Source organism: Lentinus tigrinus (genome assembly GCF_003813185.1).
Source record: "Lentinus tigrinus ALCF2SS1-7 unplaced genomic scaffold L226scaffold_5, whole genome shotgun sequence".
NCBI lineage: Eukaryota > Fungi > Basidiomycota > Agaricomycetes > Polyporales > Polyporaceae > Lentinus > Lentinus tigrinus.
The window spans coordinates 434,925-448,550 of NW_027137914.1; the positions used below are offsets into that span (position 1 = coordinate 434,925).

General features: G+C 55.7%; 5 protein-coding genes across 5 annotated transcripts; 2 read left to right on the top strand and 3 right to left on the bottom strand.

The window, feature by feature from the left end:
• Window positions 1–1,718: 1,718 nt before the first annotated feature.
• L226DRAFT_610171 (pali-domain-containing protein) lies at window positions 1,719–2,809 on the top strand. Its single transcript, XM_067686128.1, has 4 exons — window positions 1,719–1,837; window positions 1,890–2,026; window positions 2,080–2,144; window positions 2,200–2,809. Exons 1-4 carry the CDS (start codon window positions 1,772–1,774, stop codon window positions 2,499–2,501), a joined length of 570 nt encoding a protein of 189 aa, XP_067538778.1. The 5' UTR covers window positions 1,719–1,771; the 3' UTR covers window positions 2,502–2,809.
• A 236-nt stretch (window positions 2,810–3,045) lies between these two features.
• On the top strand, window positions 3,046–5,175 carry L226DRAFT_558229 (uncharacterized protein). The gene is made up of 4 exons (XM_067683226.1): window positions 3,046–3,756; window positions 3,864–4,406; window positions 4,483–4,612; window positions 4,670–5,175. The coding sequence occupies exons 1-4, from the start codon at window positions 3,530–3,532 to the stop codon at window positions 4,919–4,921; spliced, it is 1,152 nt and encodes a 383-aa protein (XP_067538779.1). The 5' UTR covers window positions 3,046–3,529; the 3' UTR covers window positions 4,922–5,175.
• L226DRAFT_285882 (heat shock protein 70) lies at window positions 4,832–7,742 on the bottom strand. The gene is made up of 9 exons (XM_067673598.1): window positions 7,591–7,742; window positions 7,301–7,533; window positions 7,121–7,244; window positions 6,944–7,063; window positions 6,814–6,886; window positions 6,659–6,761; window positions 6,048–6,598; window positions 5,503–5,984; window positions 4,832–5,439 (listed from the first exon to the last, which is right to left on the bottom strand). The coding sequence occupies exons 2-9, from the start codon at window positions 7,455–7,457 to the stop codon at window positions 5,019–5,021; spliced, it is 2,031 nt and encodes a 676-aa protein (XP_067538780.1). The 5' UTR covers window positions 7,458–7,533; window positions 7,591–7,742; the 3' UTR covers window positions 4,832–5,018.
• Window positions 7,743–8,654: 912 nt separating this feature from the next.
• On the bottom strand, window positions 8,655–10,520 carry L226DRAFT_457510 (MFS general substrate transporter; the record flags this gene model as incomplete). The annotated part of the gene is made up of 4 exons (XM_067675375.1): window positions 8,655–9,176; window positions 9,250–9,693; window positions 9,757–10,216; window positions 10,279–10,520. The coding sequence occupies 4 exons, from the start codon at window positions 10,518–10,520 to the stop codon at window positions 8,655–8,657; spliced, it is 1,668 nt and encodes a 555-aa protein (XP_067538781.1).
• Window positions 10,521–11,474: 954 nt separating this feature from the next.
• L226DRAFT_520630 (uncharacterized protein) lies at window positions 11,475–12,838 on the bottom strand (the record flags this gene model as incomplete). Its single annotated transcript, XM_067678658.1, has 5 exons — window positions 11,475–11,490; window positions 11,549–12,249; window positions 12,301–12,478; window positions 12,536–12,661; window positions 12,723–12,838. 5 exons carry the CDS (start codon window positions 12,836–12,838, stop codon window positions 11,475–11,477), a joined length of 1,137 nt encoding a protein of 378 aa, XP_067538782.1.
• Between the last annotated feature and the right edge of the window lie 788 nt (window positions 12,839–13,626).

The window sequence follows — 13,626 nt, forward strand, 5'->3', positions numbered from 1 at the left end:
GCGGCCGAGCATTTGAGCTGGCGGGATGGTAGAGAATGAAAAGCCAGTGATTGTGGACGTAACGCCCGCAGAGGCGCACTACCCTTGTCAGCTGCGCACGGTAGAGATAGCGAGAATCATGCTAAGGGGTCGCGGCGACTGAAAGCGGGGAGGAGAATGGATGCTGGCTCTTTCGACATAATGCCGCGGCTGTAGGAGCCACACAAAGGAGGTTGGGCACGGGCAAGCGAGACGTGTGGCTCAAGGGAAGGGTTTGAAGGTGGCTCACCAGCCCAACAGCGTGCGGCGGTGTGACGTGCGAGATCGCTGCAGTATGAAGTCGAAGTCGCCTCGAGGTGAACAGACGGTGAATTTAGAGTAGGTGTCGTCTTGGTCCCGGCGTCCTAGCAACTCTCCGACGCTATCGCCCGAGACAAAGGTCCATAAAGTGCCTTCGACTTGAAGTCGACCGCGATGGGTTGGGTGAAAGAAGGAAGGGTCGGGGTCGGCCTTCACCGCGAAGACATTGAGCGATGACGAGCCCGATGATTCGGCCTATGCAGCGTCTGCGTCTGCACTTCTCCGCGTTGCGGTAAACGTGTATTACGAGACGGCGAAGCCGTACTGCAGGACGATGCGTTGTCCGGTGCAGATGAGCTGTTGTAGGGCGCGAAGGATGATATGAGATTGCACATGTACACCATGAGGAACGGGCAAGCTACTCACTTGCAGAAGTGCACGTCGACCGGATAACCGCACCCGAAGGTCGGCGCTATGGCTTGAAAATTCTCGAATTGTACATGGAGAACTCCGGGAATACATGAGATGAGAAAGAACCTGTAAACATCTTATCTCACACATCTGCACTCCGTGATTTTACCGCAGTGGGAGAGGGCATGCACGAAACTGAAGCTACTGGGACGATTACGATTCATGGGCACGGTGAGGAGCACTGGGCGAAAAGAAAGAAATGATGGATACATGGGCAGACATGTCAGATGCGAGAACTCATGAAGGACCTCAAATCTTACATGTAATACAGATGTGTCTTCCATGTGGCCAGGGCAAGCCGTCATATCCGGGGATAGGGCGATGTTGCGCAGCGGCACCCACGGACGAAGAGAGAAAAGATGGCTTGTGCTTCACAGCCTCCTAGGTCTGCTTTCCCAGTGCGGCTGGCATGCGCAGCAGCGCAGATGAGGGGCCTGGACGGCTCTACATATGAGGAGGGGTGAAGACCTCGTTATGGGGAGTAGAGCATCGCATTGCGCAAGGGAGGCAGTGAGGAAGATGTAGTCGGATATCGGGATGACGAGCTGCGCATCGGTGAATCTGCGGAAGGCATCCGGTGCAGAAACGTCGAGCGGCCAGCACTGAGCAGTCGGTAGGTATGTACTCGAGTACTGTACACTGACAGCATAGAACTACGACGAGGTCGCCGCGGGCGTTGTGGAGTGATCTGGTGGGTTCGGGGAGACGTGCACTTGATCACGTGCACATAGGTACAGTACGTGGGCGGGAGTGTTCCTGTGAGGTCAACGCCAGCGGGCGCCTGTCAGGGGCGTTGAGTGGGGAGTGACGTAAATGGAAGGAGGGGCTGGGGGTGGCGAGGCTGACGTCAAGCTTGGCCATGCAATAAAGCCTCGAGTTCTGTATCCGCTGTCCACCCCGTCTCCTCCTCTCGCCCACCTCGTGCGTATCTCGTGCTCCTTCCCCCATCTGTCTCTCTCGCTCACTCTCCTCAAGCCACAAGTCCACCAACCAACCGCCTAACGACCTCACGACCACCGCCATGGCTGCCGGCGCCGCTGTACCAGGCCTCTTCTTGGTCTTTGCCGCGATGGTGCTCCTCATCTTCGTACGTTGTCCTCTTCCCATATCAGACATTCCATGCTCACCTGCCACTCCAGGCGTCCGTTTCGTCACCAACATGGGAGCGTATCTCCTTCCTCAACGCATCAACTGGAGGTTCAACAACTCACTTCGGTGTGTTCGGATTCACCGGCTCCCAAACACACGTTGGCTGGTTCTTCCCCGGCAACCTAGGGTGTGTACCTTCTTCTCGGAATTGATTTCTACATGTCCCTTACTCGCTTTCAGTGACGATCGCATCAACGATGGTCTCTTCCACAACCTCACTCAAGTTCTAATTCTCATCCCCGTCGGTGAGTACCCTGTTTGCCTTCAATTCTCTACAACACGTATTCATGTCCTCTCCAGCTGCCGGTCTCTCTGGCATTGCTGTTCTCTTTGGCCTCTGCGGTGCCGCATATCACCGTGCCGGTACTGTCTTCATGACCCTCATCAGCGCACTTGCGTTCCTCGTGACACTTGTCGCTTGGGTCGTTGAGATGGTGCTCTTCGGCATCGCGCGCAGCCACATGCGCGACCGGGGCATCGACGCGACTTGGGGTAACGCCAACTGGCTCGTGCTCGGCGCGCTCGTCGCTCTCTTCCTTGGTTTCTTCGCGGCGCTGTGCGGGTCGTTTGGTCGTTACGGCCGCCGCAGGAACTCTTACTAAATATATGCCACGAGACACATGCTACGTGCTCGAGAATGTGCTTTTTGTTGAGTTGTTGGACGTTACGGAAACCATTGTATACCACCCTCTTCCCTTTCGCCTTCGCCACCGCGATGATTTGGACGATTTTTACGATCCTGATGCTGTGTAATGTTCGCATTGCACCCTTGTACCCCTTGTTGTATCATATATACAGTGCTTCTTCGGACGTTTGTTGTTCAGGGTGTCCACCGTCACCCGAATATGCTACCAGTACCATCCTCTACCGATAGATCTTTTCGTAATAAACCTGAATATTTGAACATATCATGTGTGGCCGATCGCGTTTGGAGAGCGTCGAGTAAGTATACATAGGCCACAAGCAGGATGCGTGAGCGCCCTCGGGTGACGTCTACACGGAACTTGCCGCTCCGAGTAGACTGTACTTACCGTCAGTAAGTACCAAACCAGACCTCTCAAAGCAGGCAATCCTGAGGCAGGACGCTCAAGGTGTGTTGCCCGTGCACGTTTCGTTGCTCTCCCACTCGCTCAACACACCTGCAACAGCACTGCGCGACGCGTTCACGCTGTCAGCGATGCTTACGACTGAGCGCACACACACCGAACAGCGCTCCGAATTGAACGTTCTGAGTGGCCTGAATCGGAGGATAACCTTGGGGGCACCCTGGATTTGCTTCACCCAGCGCCCCTTCACTGTCTGGGCGCATCCACCGCTCGGAAAGTGGCACCACGCTCAATGCAAAACCAAAACCAACGCCCCCGCTCGCTATGATTGACTCCCGGAGGTCTGCAGGGCGGAAGGCGCGCGGACCTTGCGTATCGTCCCCGCGATTGGCCGTGTGCCAACCCAGTACCTGGCCAGCTTGCTCGTCCGAGTATCTCTTCAGGCTTCCCATTACACACCAGACTAGCGACTGCTTCTGCCCCACCACCATCGGTCTCCGACTCCCTCTGACGGCCGCTCGGGTTTCGCGTACCTACCAGAGGTATCACGACGCGAGACTCTCATTCCGCAGCTAGCTGCCCATATGGCCTCCTTCCGACGAGACTTTAGCGACGACCACCAAGTTCTTCCTCCGCAGCTCCCGGTTATCCCTTCACCCATCGGCGGCACCCCGAGCCCAGTAGACTATGCGCCGTCATGTCTATTCCTTGCACTGTACGCGCTGCTGGTCCCAATGGCGCTGTATCGCCTTTGCGCGAGATCTTCACGGAACCTCATTGTGGTATTCACGTTGGGTCTGATCGTCGAGAGGTGTGTACCCTACGCCATTAATTCTTGCTACTAAGCATCACATTCGCCCCTAGTGGGCTCTCCTTCCCCTGCCTGATCATGGTGAGCTGACTACCCTTTGGTCGCAGAATAGCGTTCTTCGTAATCCGCGCGTGGGAAGCGCACGCTCCAGACTCCGAACGCACATCCCCCGTCTTCCTCGCATACGCCCAAAGCACACTCGCAGCGGGGTTCGTCTCTGTGGGCAAGGACCTCGTCGCCGCCGTCCGTTGCCTCCTCGTGAGGGCAGTCGCCACACGGCCCTCAGAGCAAGACGATGAACTAGCGTCGGATGGCGAGCGCACAAGTTTCGACAAAAGGCCCGCCATATCGCGCAGTGCCGCCTTCGCAGACGAGCCTCCCAAAATAGCACGCATCTCCACCGTGCCGTTGACGGTGACAATGCCTGTCCTGCTAGGGTCGCCGACAGCCCATAGATGGCGCCCGAGACGTGTGAGTTGCGGGTGGTGGCGATGGATGACGTCCAAGCGAGAACGAACATTGTACGACTTTGCATGTGTCTGCATGTCCATCGCGTTCGTGATTGTCGTCGCGCTCTCGCTGGGATCGGGAGGAGTGTACGCGAAGGGCATGTACTACCAGAGCTGGGCGAACAGGACGGTACTGCTGAGGTGTGTATCCCTATGGCGTAGCTATCACTGTAGCAACCTCATTGAGCCTCATATCTCAATGCTTACTCTGTTTCAGGTACATCAGCTGCGGACTCGCCCTCTCGCTCATCTCTATCGTCCACACGGGGGCATATTGGGCATGGGCTCGCAATCCAACCATGGGACATGGCTCCGTAGCCATCATCTCTGCGATCTGTACTCTCTTGGTGAGCGCTACTATGTCTATCCTACCTGACATCGTGGCTCACAAGCGTGCTTCGCAGTCGGTCGTCGGCATATACAGATTAGTCGTGATGGGATACCAGACGGAGAACCTCCTCGCATCTGCTCCAGGCAGTCTGAACGACAGCCAATCGAAGGCAGCGTTCTACGTCTTCCACGTTGCACCGGAGTGGCTGGCGATCGCGATCCTGCTTGGGGTGAACGTACGAGAACGCTTCATTGTCGGAGGCAGGGTTGATGCCGCAGACGCAGACGCTGCTACGGTGATCGCTATAGCGTCGATAGCGGCATGAGGGTCGCGTGTTGTCTGTATCATTATGGCTACCGAGGGTATAATGTATGTATAGGAATAGACAAGGGATTAGACTCCGGCATCGACATGATTTCGCATCACAACTCTACATGTCGGTATGCGTCGTCGTCCGCACCTGCATTGTCTTCGTGATAACTGCTCTGGTACAGCGCCGTCGTGATCGGATTGACCACAGCCTGCACCTCCGCCAGCCTATCCTCGATATCCTCCGTCGACGCCGACTCCCCGAACTCCTCGATCCAGTCGTTCACGCTCTTCAAAGCGTCCTGGATCGTCGTCTTCTCATCCGTGCTGAGCTTCCCGCCCAAACCTTCAGTGTCGGAAACCTGTGCCTTGAGCTGCCAAACGAAGGTAGAAAGCTGGTGCAGAGATTCGACACGCCGCTTGTTCACTGCGTCCTCCGCGGCGAACGCCTCAGCTTCCCGGATCATGGCGTCAATCTCATCTTGAGTGAGACGTTCACGGACGTCAGATATCGTAATGGACTCGGACTTGCCACTGAACGAACGCATTAGATGGTCAGCCACGCGCAGAGACATTAATCAGGAGCATGCCACTCACGTTTCCTTGTCCGCCGCAGATATCCTCACGATCCCATTCGCGTCTATCTCGAATGTAACCTCGATCTGCGGTACGCCGCGGGGTGCGGGCGGGATGCCCGACAACTCGAACTCTCCCAGCAGGTTGTTGTCCTTGGTCATCGGCCGCTCGCCCTCGAACACCTTGATCAGCACGGTCGGCTGATTATCCGCGGCAGTCGAGAATACTTTCGTCTGACGAGTTGGGATGAGGGTGTTGCGGGGGACGATGGGAGCCATGACGCCTCCTGTGGTCTCTATTCCGAGCGTGAGCGAGTTCACGTCGATGAGCGTAAGGCCAGAGAGGATCGGATCCGTGTCGTCGCTGAGGATGGCCCCTTGGACTGCCGCGCCGTACGCGACCGCTTCGTCGGGGTTGATGCCCTTAGACGGCTCCTTTCCGAAGTAGTCCTTCAGGAGCTGCTGCACCTTGGGTATCCGAGTCGAGCCGCCAACGAGGACGATCTAGATCAGCATGTCTATCAGAGGCGTCGCACAGAGCCAGATATGTAGGACGGGATCACGCACATCGTCAATATCCTCTTTCCTGACCTTCGCATCCTTGAGCACCTGCTCTACGGGCTTCATCGTCTTCCGGAAGAGGTCCATGTTCAACTCTTCAAACTTGGCCCTTGTAAGCGTCTCCGAGAAGTCGTTGCCGCCCTCAAAGGCCTCGATCTCGATGCGCGTCGACTGTTGATTGGACAGCGTGCGTTTCGCTTTCTCGACCTCGCGCTTGAGCTTGCCCATCGCACGGATGTTACTCGAAACGTCCGTGCCCGTGTGCTTCTTATAGCGTTTGACGAGGTAGTCGATGACACGGTTGTCGAAGTCCTCCCCGCCGAGATGCGTGTCCCCGGCGGTGGCCAGGACCTCGAAGATGCCGTCGTCGATGGAGAGCAGGGAGACATCGAATGTGCCTCCACCGAGGTCGTAGACAATCACTTGCGATTCGCCATGCTTCTTGTCTAAGCCGTATGCTAGGGCGGCCGCAGTCGGCTCGTTGATAATACGGAGGACCTGCAGGCCGGCAATGGCGCCGGCATCCTTGGTTGCCTGGCGCTGTGCGTCGTTGAAGTCTGACCGTACGAAGCCAACTAAGTACGCGATGTGGTACAAACAAAGAGCATATCACGTACATGCTGGAACAGTGACAACCGCTTGGGTGACTTTCTGACCAAGGTAGGCCTCCGCTGTCTCCTTCATTTTGGTGAGAACCATGGCTGATATCTCTTCTGGCATCTAGATGGCTTGTGAGGCCAACCAAGGGCAAAGAGGATGGTCTATCACTCACAAAGGTCCGTGACTCTCCGCGGTGTTGGATCTGGATGACGGGTCTGTCACCCTTCTCGGTGACCTTGAACGGCCTAGGCGGTCCAAAGTCATCAGGTATGGCGATGAGGGTGAGCACAGTTCAGACTGACCAGTGTTTCGTATCCTTCTGGACATCTGGGTCACTATATTTTCGGCCAATTAGTCGCTTGGCATCGAATACAGTATTAGCAGGATTGGCGTGGAATGCGTTCTTCGCGGAATCGCCGACGCTATTATAACGACCGCAAGTTAGAATGCTCTCAACAGATGAGAGTGATAGCGCTCACAGTCTCTCGCCGTCTTCTGTGAAGCTGACCCACGACGGGGTTATCCGATGACCTTGGTCATTGGCGATGATCTCGATGTTGCTACCGCGTTTCACGCCAACGCATGAGTATGTCGTTCCCAGGTCTGAAAACGGAGTCAGCCTGTTCCTACCCAAGCACATAGAGACAACGTGCACATACCTATACCAATCACGGGGGCGGACTGAGGTTTGGAATCAGTGGCTCCGTGCGCCTTCACTGAAACGGGACAAAGAACAACCAGAGCCAAGAAGAGGAGGAAGATGAGAGACAGAGACCACACGAGTCGCCCAGTGCGTGTTCGTGTCGGTCGGGACATTGCGATGTGGTTCAAGGCTCAGGAGAGCTGGTGATGCAAAAGCTTTCGTCTGCATTGTGATCTTTATAGGGCATTCCTGAAAAGGCCACGTCAGTCGTTGAAATGAGTAAAGATCACAGTCGCGGTGGCTCACCAACAACATCCACGGTGTCTCAACTAGGAGACGATCGGAAGGACACGTATGCAAAGTGATTGCCAAGCTGGCAAAGACGGCCAAACGAAGGACGTGAGAACGGTGCATTAGTGACTCTGGTCGCCGGTACCGAAATGATATGTTACCTTCAAGTTGGTTCAAGCTGCGCTTGGCTGTTGAGATCAGCACTGCTCGGAGTCTAACCAGTCCGTGGCCCAATAACGGCAGTGAAGCGGTGACGCTGCGACAGGGTGGTAGGCAGTACCATCGGTACTGTGATGGCGACTGCATCAAATGACAACAATCCTCTGAACTAGTGTGCAGCTATGCATGATTCGTCTAGAGTAGCTTCAGTGGTTCATATATGGTTGGACCAAGGAGAGATTAGAGATTTTCACTCAATCCTGATACCGTTCCGCATCAGGAGATTGGAATTTGAAGACAACCGCATATGACTGTACACATCAACGGCAAGGTCAGTCAAAGTGGGAGGAGACTCGGGTAATCGGCCACGTCAGGAAGTAGCCAGTGTACTGTACACGTCGAAGTCAACGTAGGAGCATCGGAGACGCGCGCTAGTGTGCATACCCGGAGACCGGACCCCCTTCCACGCCACTGTCAATGCCGCCACCTTGCCATCTAACGGTGGCCTAATGATGTAGTACAATGGCAGATTTCCAGTCTAAATTCGTGAACTGCAAGTCGTTACAGATATTCGTGACACACATGAAGCCAAACATGCCCTGCCAGTGCTCGTTCCCCCCGAGTGACCAAGGCCCAAAACTCACATCATACTCTTCTCCTTCTCCGGCATGGCGTCAGACGACGTCTCTGGGATCGCTTCGTCGTCCTCCTTGCTCTTCCCACCGTCGAAGAGATCCAACATACTCTTATCCCTACCTAGAAGTCAGTCTACATCGTCCATCTGTGGCTGCAATATCACTTACTCGAGCCTCTTATCAGGTAAGAACAACGCGCAAATGAGTAGGGGCGCGCCAGTAGCCTCGGCGGCGATGGATATCCATTTCATGACATCCGAGTACTGTTGCGTGATACGCAGTCAGCTATGCGCCCTCATAGATCCCATATGGAGCACGAGGCAGACTCACCGCCATGTTGACCGCCGTTCGCTCTGCTGTTCCCCAATCCGGCAGAACACCGGTAATCGAGTTGAAGAGGGAGTTGATGGTCTCTTGACTTGCTCCGGAGCCCAGGCGATGCCTCAGCGCATCCTTGAAGGTATTCGTGTAAATGCCACCGGCGATGCAGCTGCCGACAGCGGAACCGAGGAACGACGTGAGCAAGACGAGTGCCGAGACTTGAGCAAGCTCGGCGTGAGGGACGACGATCTGTGCGGCTACCACCACGATCTGCTGGATGAAGCCACTGCCAATCCCCTGGATGAGCTGCAACACAAACAGCTCCGCGGTGCTGTTGTCCGAGCCACGCAGCCGAATCATAACTCCATACCCTACCAGCCGAATGACAGCGCCCACGATGATGAGAGACTTGTATCGCCGCGTCTTGTACATGATTGCTCCGGCCATGATGCCGAAGAGACACTGCGTCACGCCGTTGGTGTAGACCTAGACATTATATAGATAGATGGTGAGCGGTGGCATCATGATGCATACTATGTCTATATGCGTATCGACTCACCAAGAATGTAGCATTTCGTACCGAGAAGTCGTGCGCTACGATCGACCAGGCATACAAATATACGTGTGTCGCACTGAAGCCCACGTTGTCTATCGCGCCGAGTACGCATGCAAGCACGATGCTCATATTCCTGAAGTAGCGCACGGGGACCACGGGGTGTTTGGCGACGTACTTCTCATACGGGACAAGTGCAATGAGGAAAACGGCACCGAGAGCAATCAGCGCATCGATCCAAGGCGTGTGCCACCGGCTGGTCGTCGTAGCAGCGAGGGTGAGAGGGAGCAGCAGCATGGCGAAGCCACCGCAGAGGAGGATGATGCCTCCCAGGTCGATGAGGGAGCAGAAGTCATAGACGGTGATCCTCTGCGTGAGCACGAGACCGGATTTCTTGGCCTTGCGTTGCAAGTACAACAGGGTGATGATGATGAAACTTGAAGCGAAAGGCTAGATCGCGTGAGAGCTCAGCTTTGTCTTTCTGGCCAGAGAACGTAAGGATGTCCCACTTACCATGATAATGGCGAACATGCCGATCCCCCACCTCCACCCAATGCCGCCCTCCCTGGTTACACTCTCAGCGATGAACGCCGCAACCCACGGCGTGATGAGGAAAGGGAAGTACGACAGGCCCAGTATGAGGCCTCGCCACCGCGGACTCGAGATATCCGAGAAGATGATCTGGTCCAGGATCTGCGTGCCCGTTTGTCCAAGCGCGTAGAAGACCAAGCCTGCAGCATAGGCGTTGATGGTCTTGGAGGATGCGCAGAGGATATAAGAGAGGAGGTAGCATGAGATGGTGAATAGGTATGTCTCGCCACGCCCGATAACATCGGAGACCTTGGCTATAGGCGGCTTCGCGACAGCAGAGATGATGGTGACGGCAATGGAGAGTGTGCTGAGAAGAGAGAGCTGGTTGAAAGAGGAAGTCGCGTAATTCTGGTAGGTGTACACAGTGCTGTTGTCGAGTTCGCTGTGCAGAACCTGAGTTAGGGATGGACTGGCGTCGACAGCTCGGTGACAGGAGTGACGTACAAAACAATCATCATCATAGCCAATCCTATCCACAAACAGTACTTGCCATACTTGCCATACACTGCTTGCACGGCTTCGACCTTCGCAACACCTGCGGCCGCAGTGGGTACAGGCTCCTGCTTGACGCTCGACCCATCATCCGAAGGCGTGGGCTTCGCGTCCTTGGTCAGCGTAGCAACCTGAGCGTCTTCCAGGTTGTCGGAGGGCCGGAACTGGGCCTTCAGAGCTTCAAGGAAAGCCATGCTTGACGAGGAGACTGGCTTCCGGCCTCGCACTGGCCCAGGAGTGCTAGACTTAAGACGGTGTCGGTGTTGGGGCAACGGCGCCATTCACTATAATCCATGGCTTTTAGTTTGGTCTCGCTGATAGGACATCGGCCCTAGGCCCCACGCTCGGTTGACCATCTTGCGGTGGTCGGGCGTAAGTTGAAGATAGACGTGCGAGACCTCAGGCGCACGAGGTCGCATGAGCCGTTGGTCTCTCGTGTGAGCTGCGCGATTATCATTATCTGATAAGGATGCCTAGGCACCACCAAATATGTCGTCGGATTGCGCTGGGTCACGAAATCAATTGCTTAGAGGGCAGGGGACTGAAGTTCGAGACGCAAAGCAAGCACCAAGCTGAAAAAGCAGTCACTGACGAAGCAGCAACCGCGGTGGTTATCGGTGCAATGACCTATCGCTACGAGATGATTGGATCGCGACGCATACAACTCACCAGCAAGGTCGGGAATCAGAGACTCTTGCGGTTCTCTGGCCGTTCCTGGCCAACACTAGTCGCCGTATAGTCAGGTGCCTCAGGATATCTGCTGGTATCCGCCATGTCCGAGGGGCTTCCAGAGGGCTACTAGTACGTATGTACTGCCTCGATCGCTCTGTAGTGCTAATTGTCAAAGATAAGCTGAGAGCACCTGGTCAGAACGCACCACGGAAGCACGGCTCGCTTGAGCAACAGAGCGGATCCCCGCCGGCGCAGGGACAACTATCTCGGGCACCTGGTTTACTAGAGCAATGATCGACTAAGGCATTCAGCGACTGAGTCTAGGGATACAAAAAACACGGGTGCCAGTCTAAAGAGGAACCGAGAAGACCTGGCAGCCCTCATCCCGCCAGATCATCCAGTACACTCCCATATAAATATGCGTAGAACATAAATACCGTTTCTATGAGTGAACGTGATGGAGATATCTCCGGTCATTACGCGACAGTGAAGCTGCAGCAAGACGTTAATCAGCATTTCCAATTGGTCAAAGGATCGTGCAACCACTCACTAGACCATGTCATCAAGGGAGCCGTGTTGTGCAACGGCAACGAGCGCAGGCTGGTGGTTCGCAGCCGAGTTGATCGACGCGAGGCGGTAAAAGCCAGCGGGAAGACCTCCGGCGACCTCGACGGAGAGAATACCACCAACATCCTTGTCGTTCAGGCCCTTGAAGAACACGAAGTCCTTCAGGGGATCTGTCGGGGTCGTCGAGTCAAGAGCAGGGAGGGGGTCGATGACGACGTGCGAGTGTCCCTGGATGTTGCCCTGAGCGTTGACGAACTGGGGTGCAGAGAAGTAGTTCTGCTGCGCGTTCACGAAGTTGCCCGTCTCCAAGTTCTTGATCGCCATCTTGATAGTGAAGTTGGTGTTCGCGGCAACCGTCGCACCGTTAGGCGGGAAGACAAACTTGGACGATGGCATGTTGGCCGTTGACGCAATGACGCCCATCGGGGCGGGGTTACAAGAGCCCTCCGTGATCTGCTGGCCATTTGTGATCTTCAGGTTGGGGACTGTCGCACAGAAGTTGATGAAGTTGTTCGTCGACGTAAGCGACGCGACCTGTCCCGCCGTTGGCTGGTCCTGACCATCGTTTGCGAACCCGGTTGCGATCACAGAGTTGAGGAGCGTCAGCGACGTCTGAGCGTCGGCCCCACCCGTCGCAGCCCCTCCACCAGCAGCGTTGTCACCGGCTGCAGCTGAGGATGATGCCTGACAAGGAAAGTGAGACGAGCTGAAGGTATGCAGAACGCAAGTACGTACTGGGGGCGCAGCTGCCGTAGATGACGCCGCAGGTGGTGAAGATGGCGGGGCTGGTGGTGCACTACCCGCAGCCCCCCCTGCTTGTGCGCCGGTGGCGGCTATACGAGCATCACGATCAGCAGCGGTCGTGCAGGTGACGCTCGTTCCGGGGGAGTTGACCAGAGGAAGCGCAGCGCAGCTGATGGAAGGAAACTATCAGTATGATGGGAACGGACGATCATGCCCCAGTACTCACACTAAACCACCGGCACAGGGCTGCAGGACGAACTTGCCATTCACGCACTGAGCAAACTCGCTGTTCACACAGGCGTTGTCTCCCGCGTTACAAGGCGAGTCGGGCGTGAGGGTGGCAAACTTTTGGCTTGAAAATTATGATCATGTTAGTTGCGCGGCGGGATGTGTCGTAGTATAAATCCACTCACTTCAGGGCAATGGCGTCCTGGCCGTTCTGGAGGGTGAAGTCGGCGCGACCGAAGTACTTTGGCCTCGCGGAGGCAGCGAGAGCCAGGGAAAGAGCGACGAAGACGGAGCACTTCATACTTGACCGTAAACGGTATCTGGCGTTCTACGCAAGAAGGAAACGATGTCTGGGAAGGACACCAGCCGCTGAAGAAAAAAGTCGAAAGGCTCAAACGATCACAGATCGCCAAAGGAGAAGAAAGGTTGTGAGAAGAAGGAAAGGGGAGCGAGGAGCAGAATCGGCATGCGGCAGCTGCTTTTATGCTCGAAGCTTGCAGCGCATGGGCCACGGTATGGCGGACCTGGTGCCGACCACGGTAGCGAACAACATCGCCAAGTAACCAGCGGCGAAAGCAGTCTATAGCCATAGACGGCCAACCCGGGGAGAGTTCTCGTCGTCGAGGACACAGTGATCCAGATGACGGGAAGGCACCGGGGAAATGGATATGTCCTTGCGCTGGGATAAGTGTGCGCACTGCGATCCCGGCGCCGGCGGGCACAGTTCAGAGGGTCCAGGATCCAATCGTAACACACGAACGGGAAGACTTCGTGGATGGTACCTCGCGAAGCGGAAACGCGTCATCTCAACCGACTTCGCGAGGTTCAGATGGAGCCTGTGTAACTTACGTGACTGGTTCACGTGTATACAGTACACTGGCCACGACTGGCTGTGGCCAATGACAGAACCTTGATGGGAGCGTCTCAACGGCAACATGGAGATCTACAGTCAAGGCTGACCATGTATAAGTGTCTTGACTGATCCTGTCGATCCAACAGGTGGAGCATCCCCTGGAGTGATGGGTCTTGAGGTTGAACGTTGATGTTTGTTTGGAGCTAGGAGCTGATACACGCGTCTGCCTCGCCCAA

Excerpts from the sequence above, each read along its gene's own strand:
- L226DRAFT_610171 (XM_067686128.1), top strand. The coding sequence starts at position 1,772 with ATGGCTGCCGGCGCCGCTGTACCAGGCCTCTTCTTGGTCTTTGCCGCG. Across the intron at positions 1,838-1,889 it reads CGATGGTGCTCCTCATCTTC|GCGTCCGTTTCGTCACCAAC; the intron begins GTACGTTGTCCT and ends CTGCCACTCCAG. Across the intron at positions 2,027-2,079 it reads TTCTTCCCCGGCAACCTAGG|TGACGATCGCATCAACGATG; the intron begins GTGTGTACCTTC and ends ACTCGCTTTCAG.
- L226DRAFT_558229 (XM_067683226.1), top strand. The coding sequence starts at position 3,530 with ATGGCCTCCTTCCGACGAGACTTTAGCGACGACCACCAAGTTCTTCCT. Across the intron at positions 4,407-4,482 it reads AACAGGACGGTACTGCTGAG|GTACATCAGCTGCGGACTCG; the intron begins GTGTGTATCCCT and ends ACTCTGTTTCAG. Across the intron at positions 4,613-4,669 it reads CTGCGATCTGTACTCTCTTG|TCGGTCGTCGGCATATACAG; the intron begins GTGAGCGCTACT and ends CGTGCTTCGCAG.
- L226DRAFT_285882 (XM_067673598.1), bottom strand. The coding sequence starts at position 7,457 with ATGTCCCGACCGACACGAACACGCACTGGGCGACTCGTGTGGTCTCTG. Across the intron at positions 7,245-7,300 it reads CGCCCCCGTGATTGGTATAG|ACCTGGGAACGACATACTCA; the intron begins GTATGTGCACGT and ends CTCCGTTTTCAG. Across the intron at positions 7,064-7,120 it reads ACAGAAGACGGCGAGAGACT|CGTCGGCGATTCCGCGAAGA; the intron begins GTGAGCGCTATC and ends TCGTTATAATAG.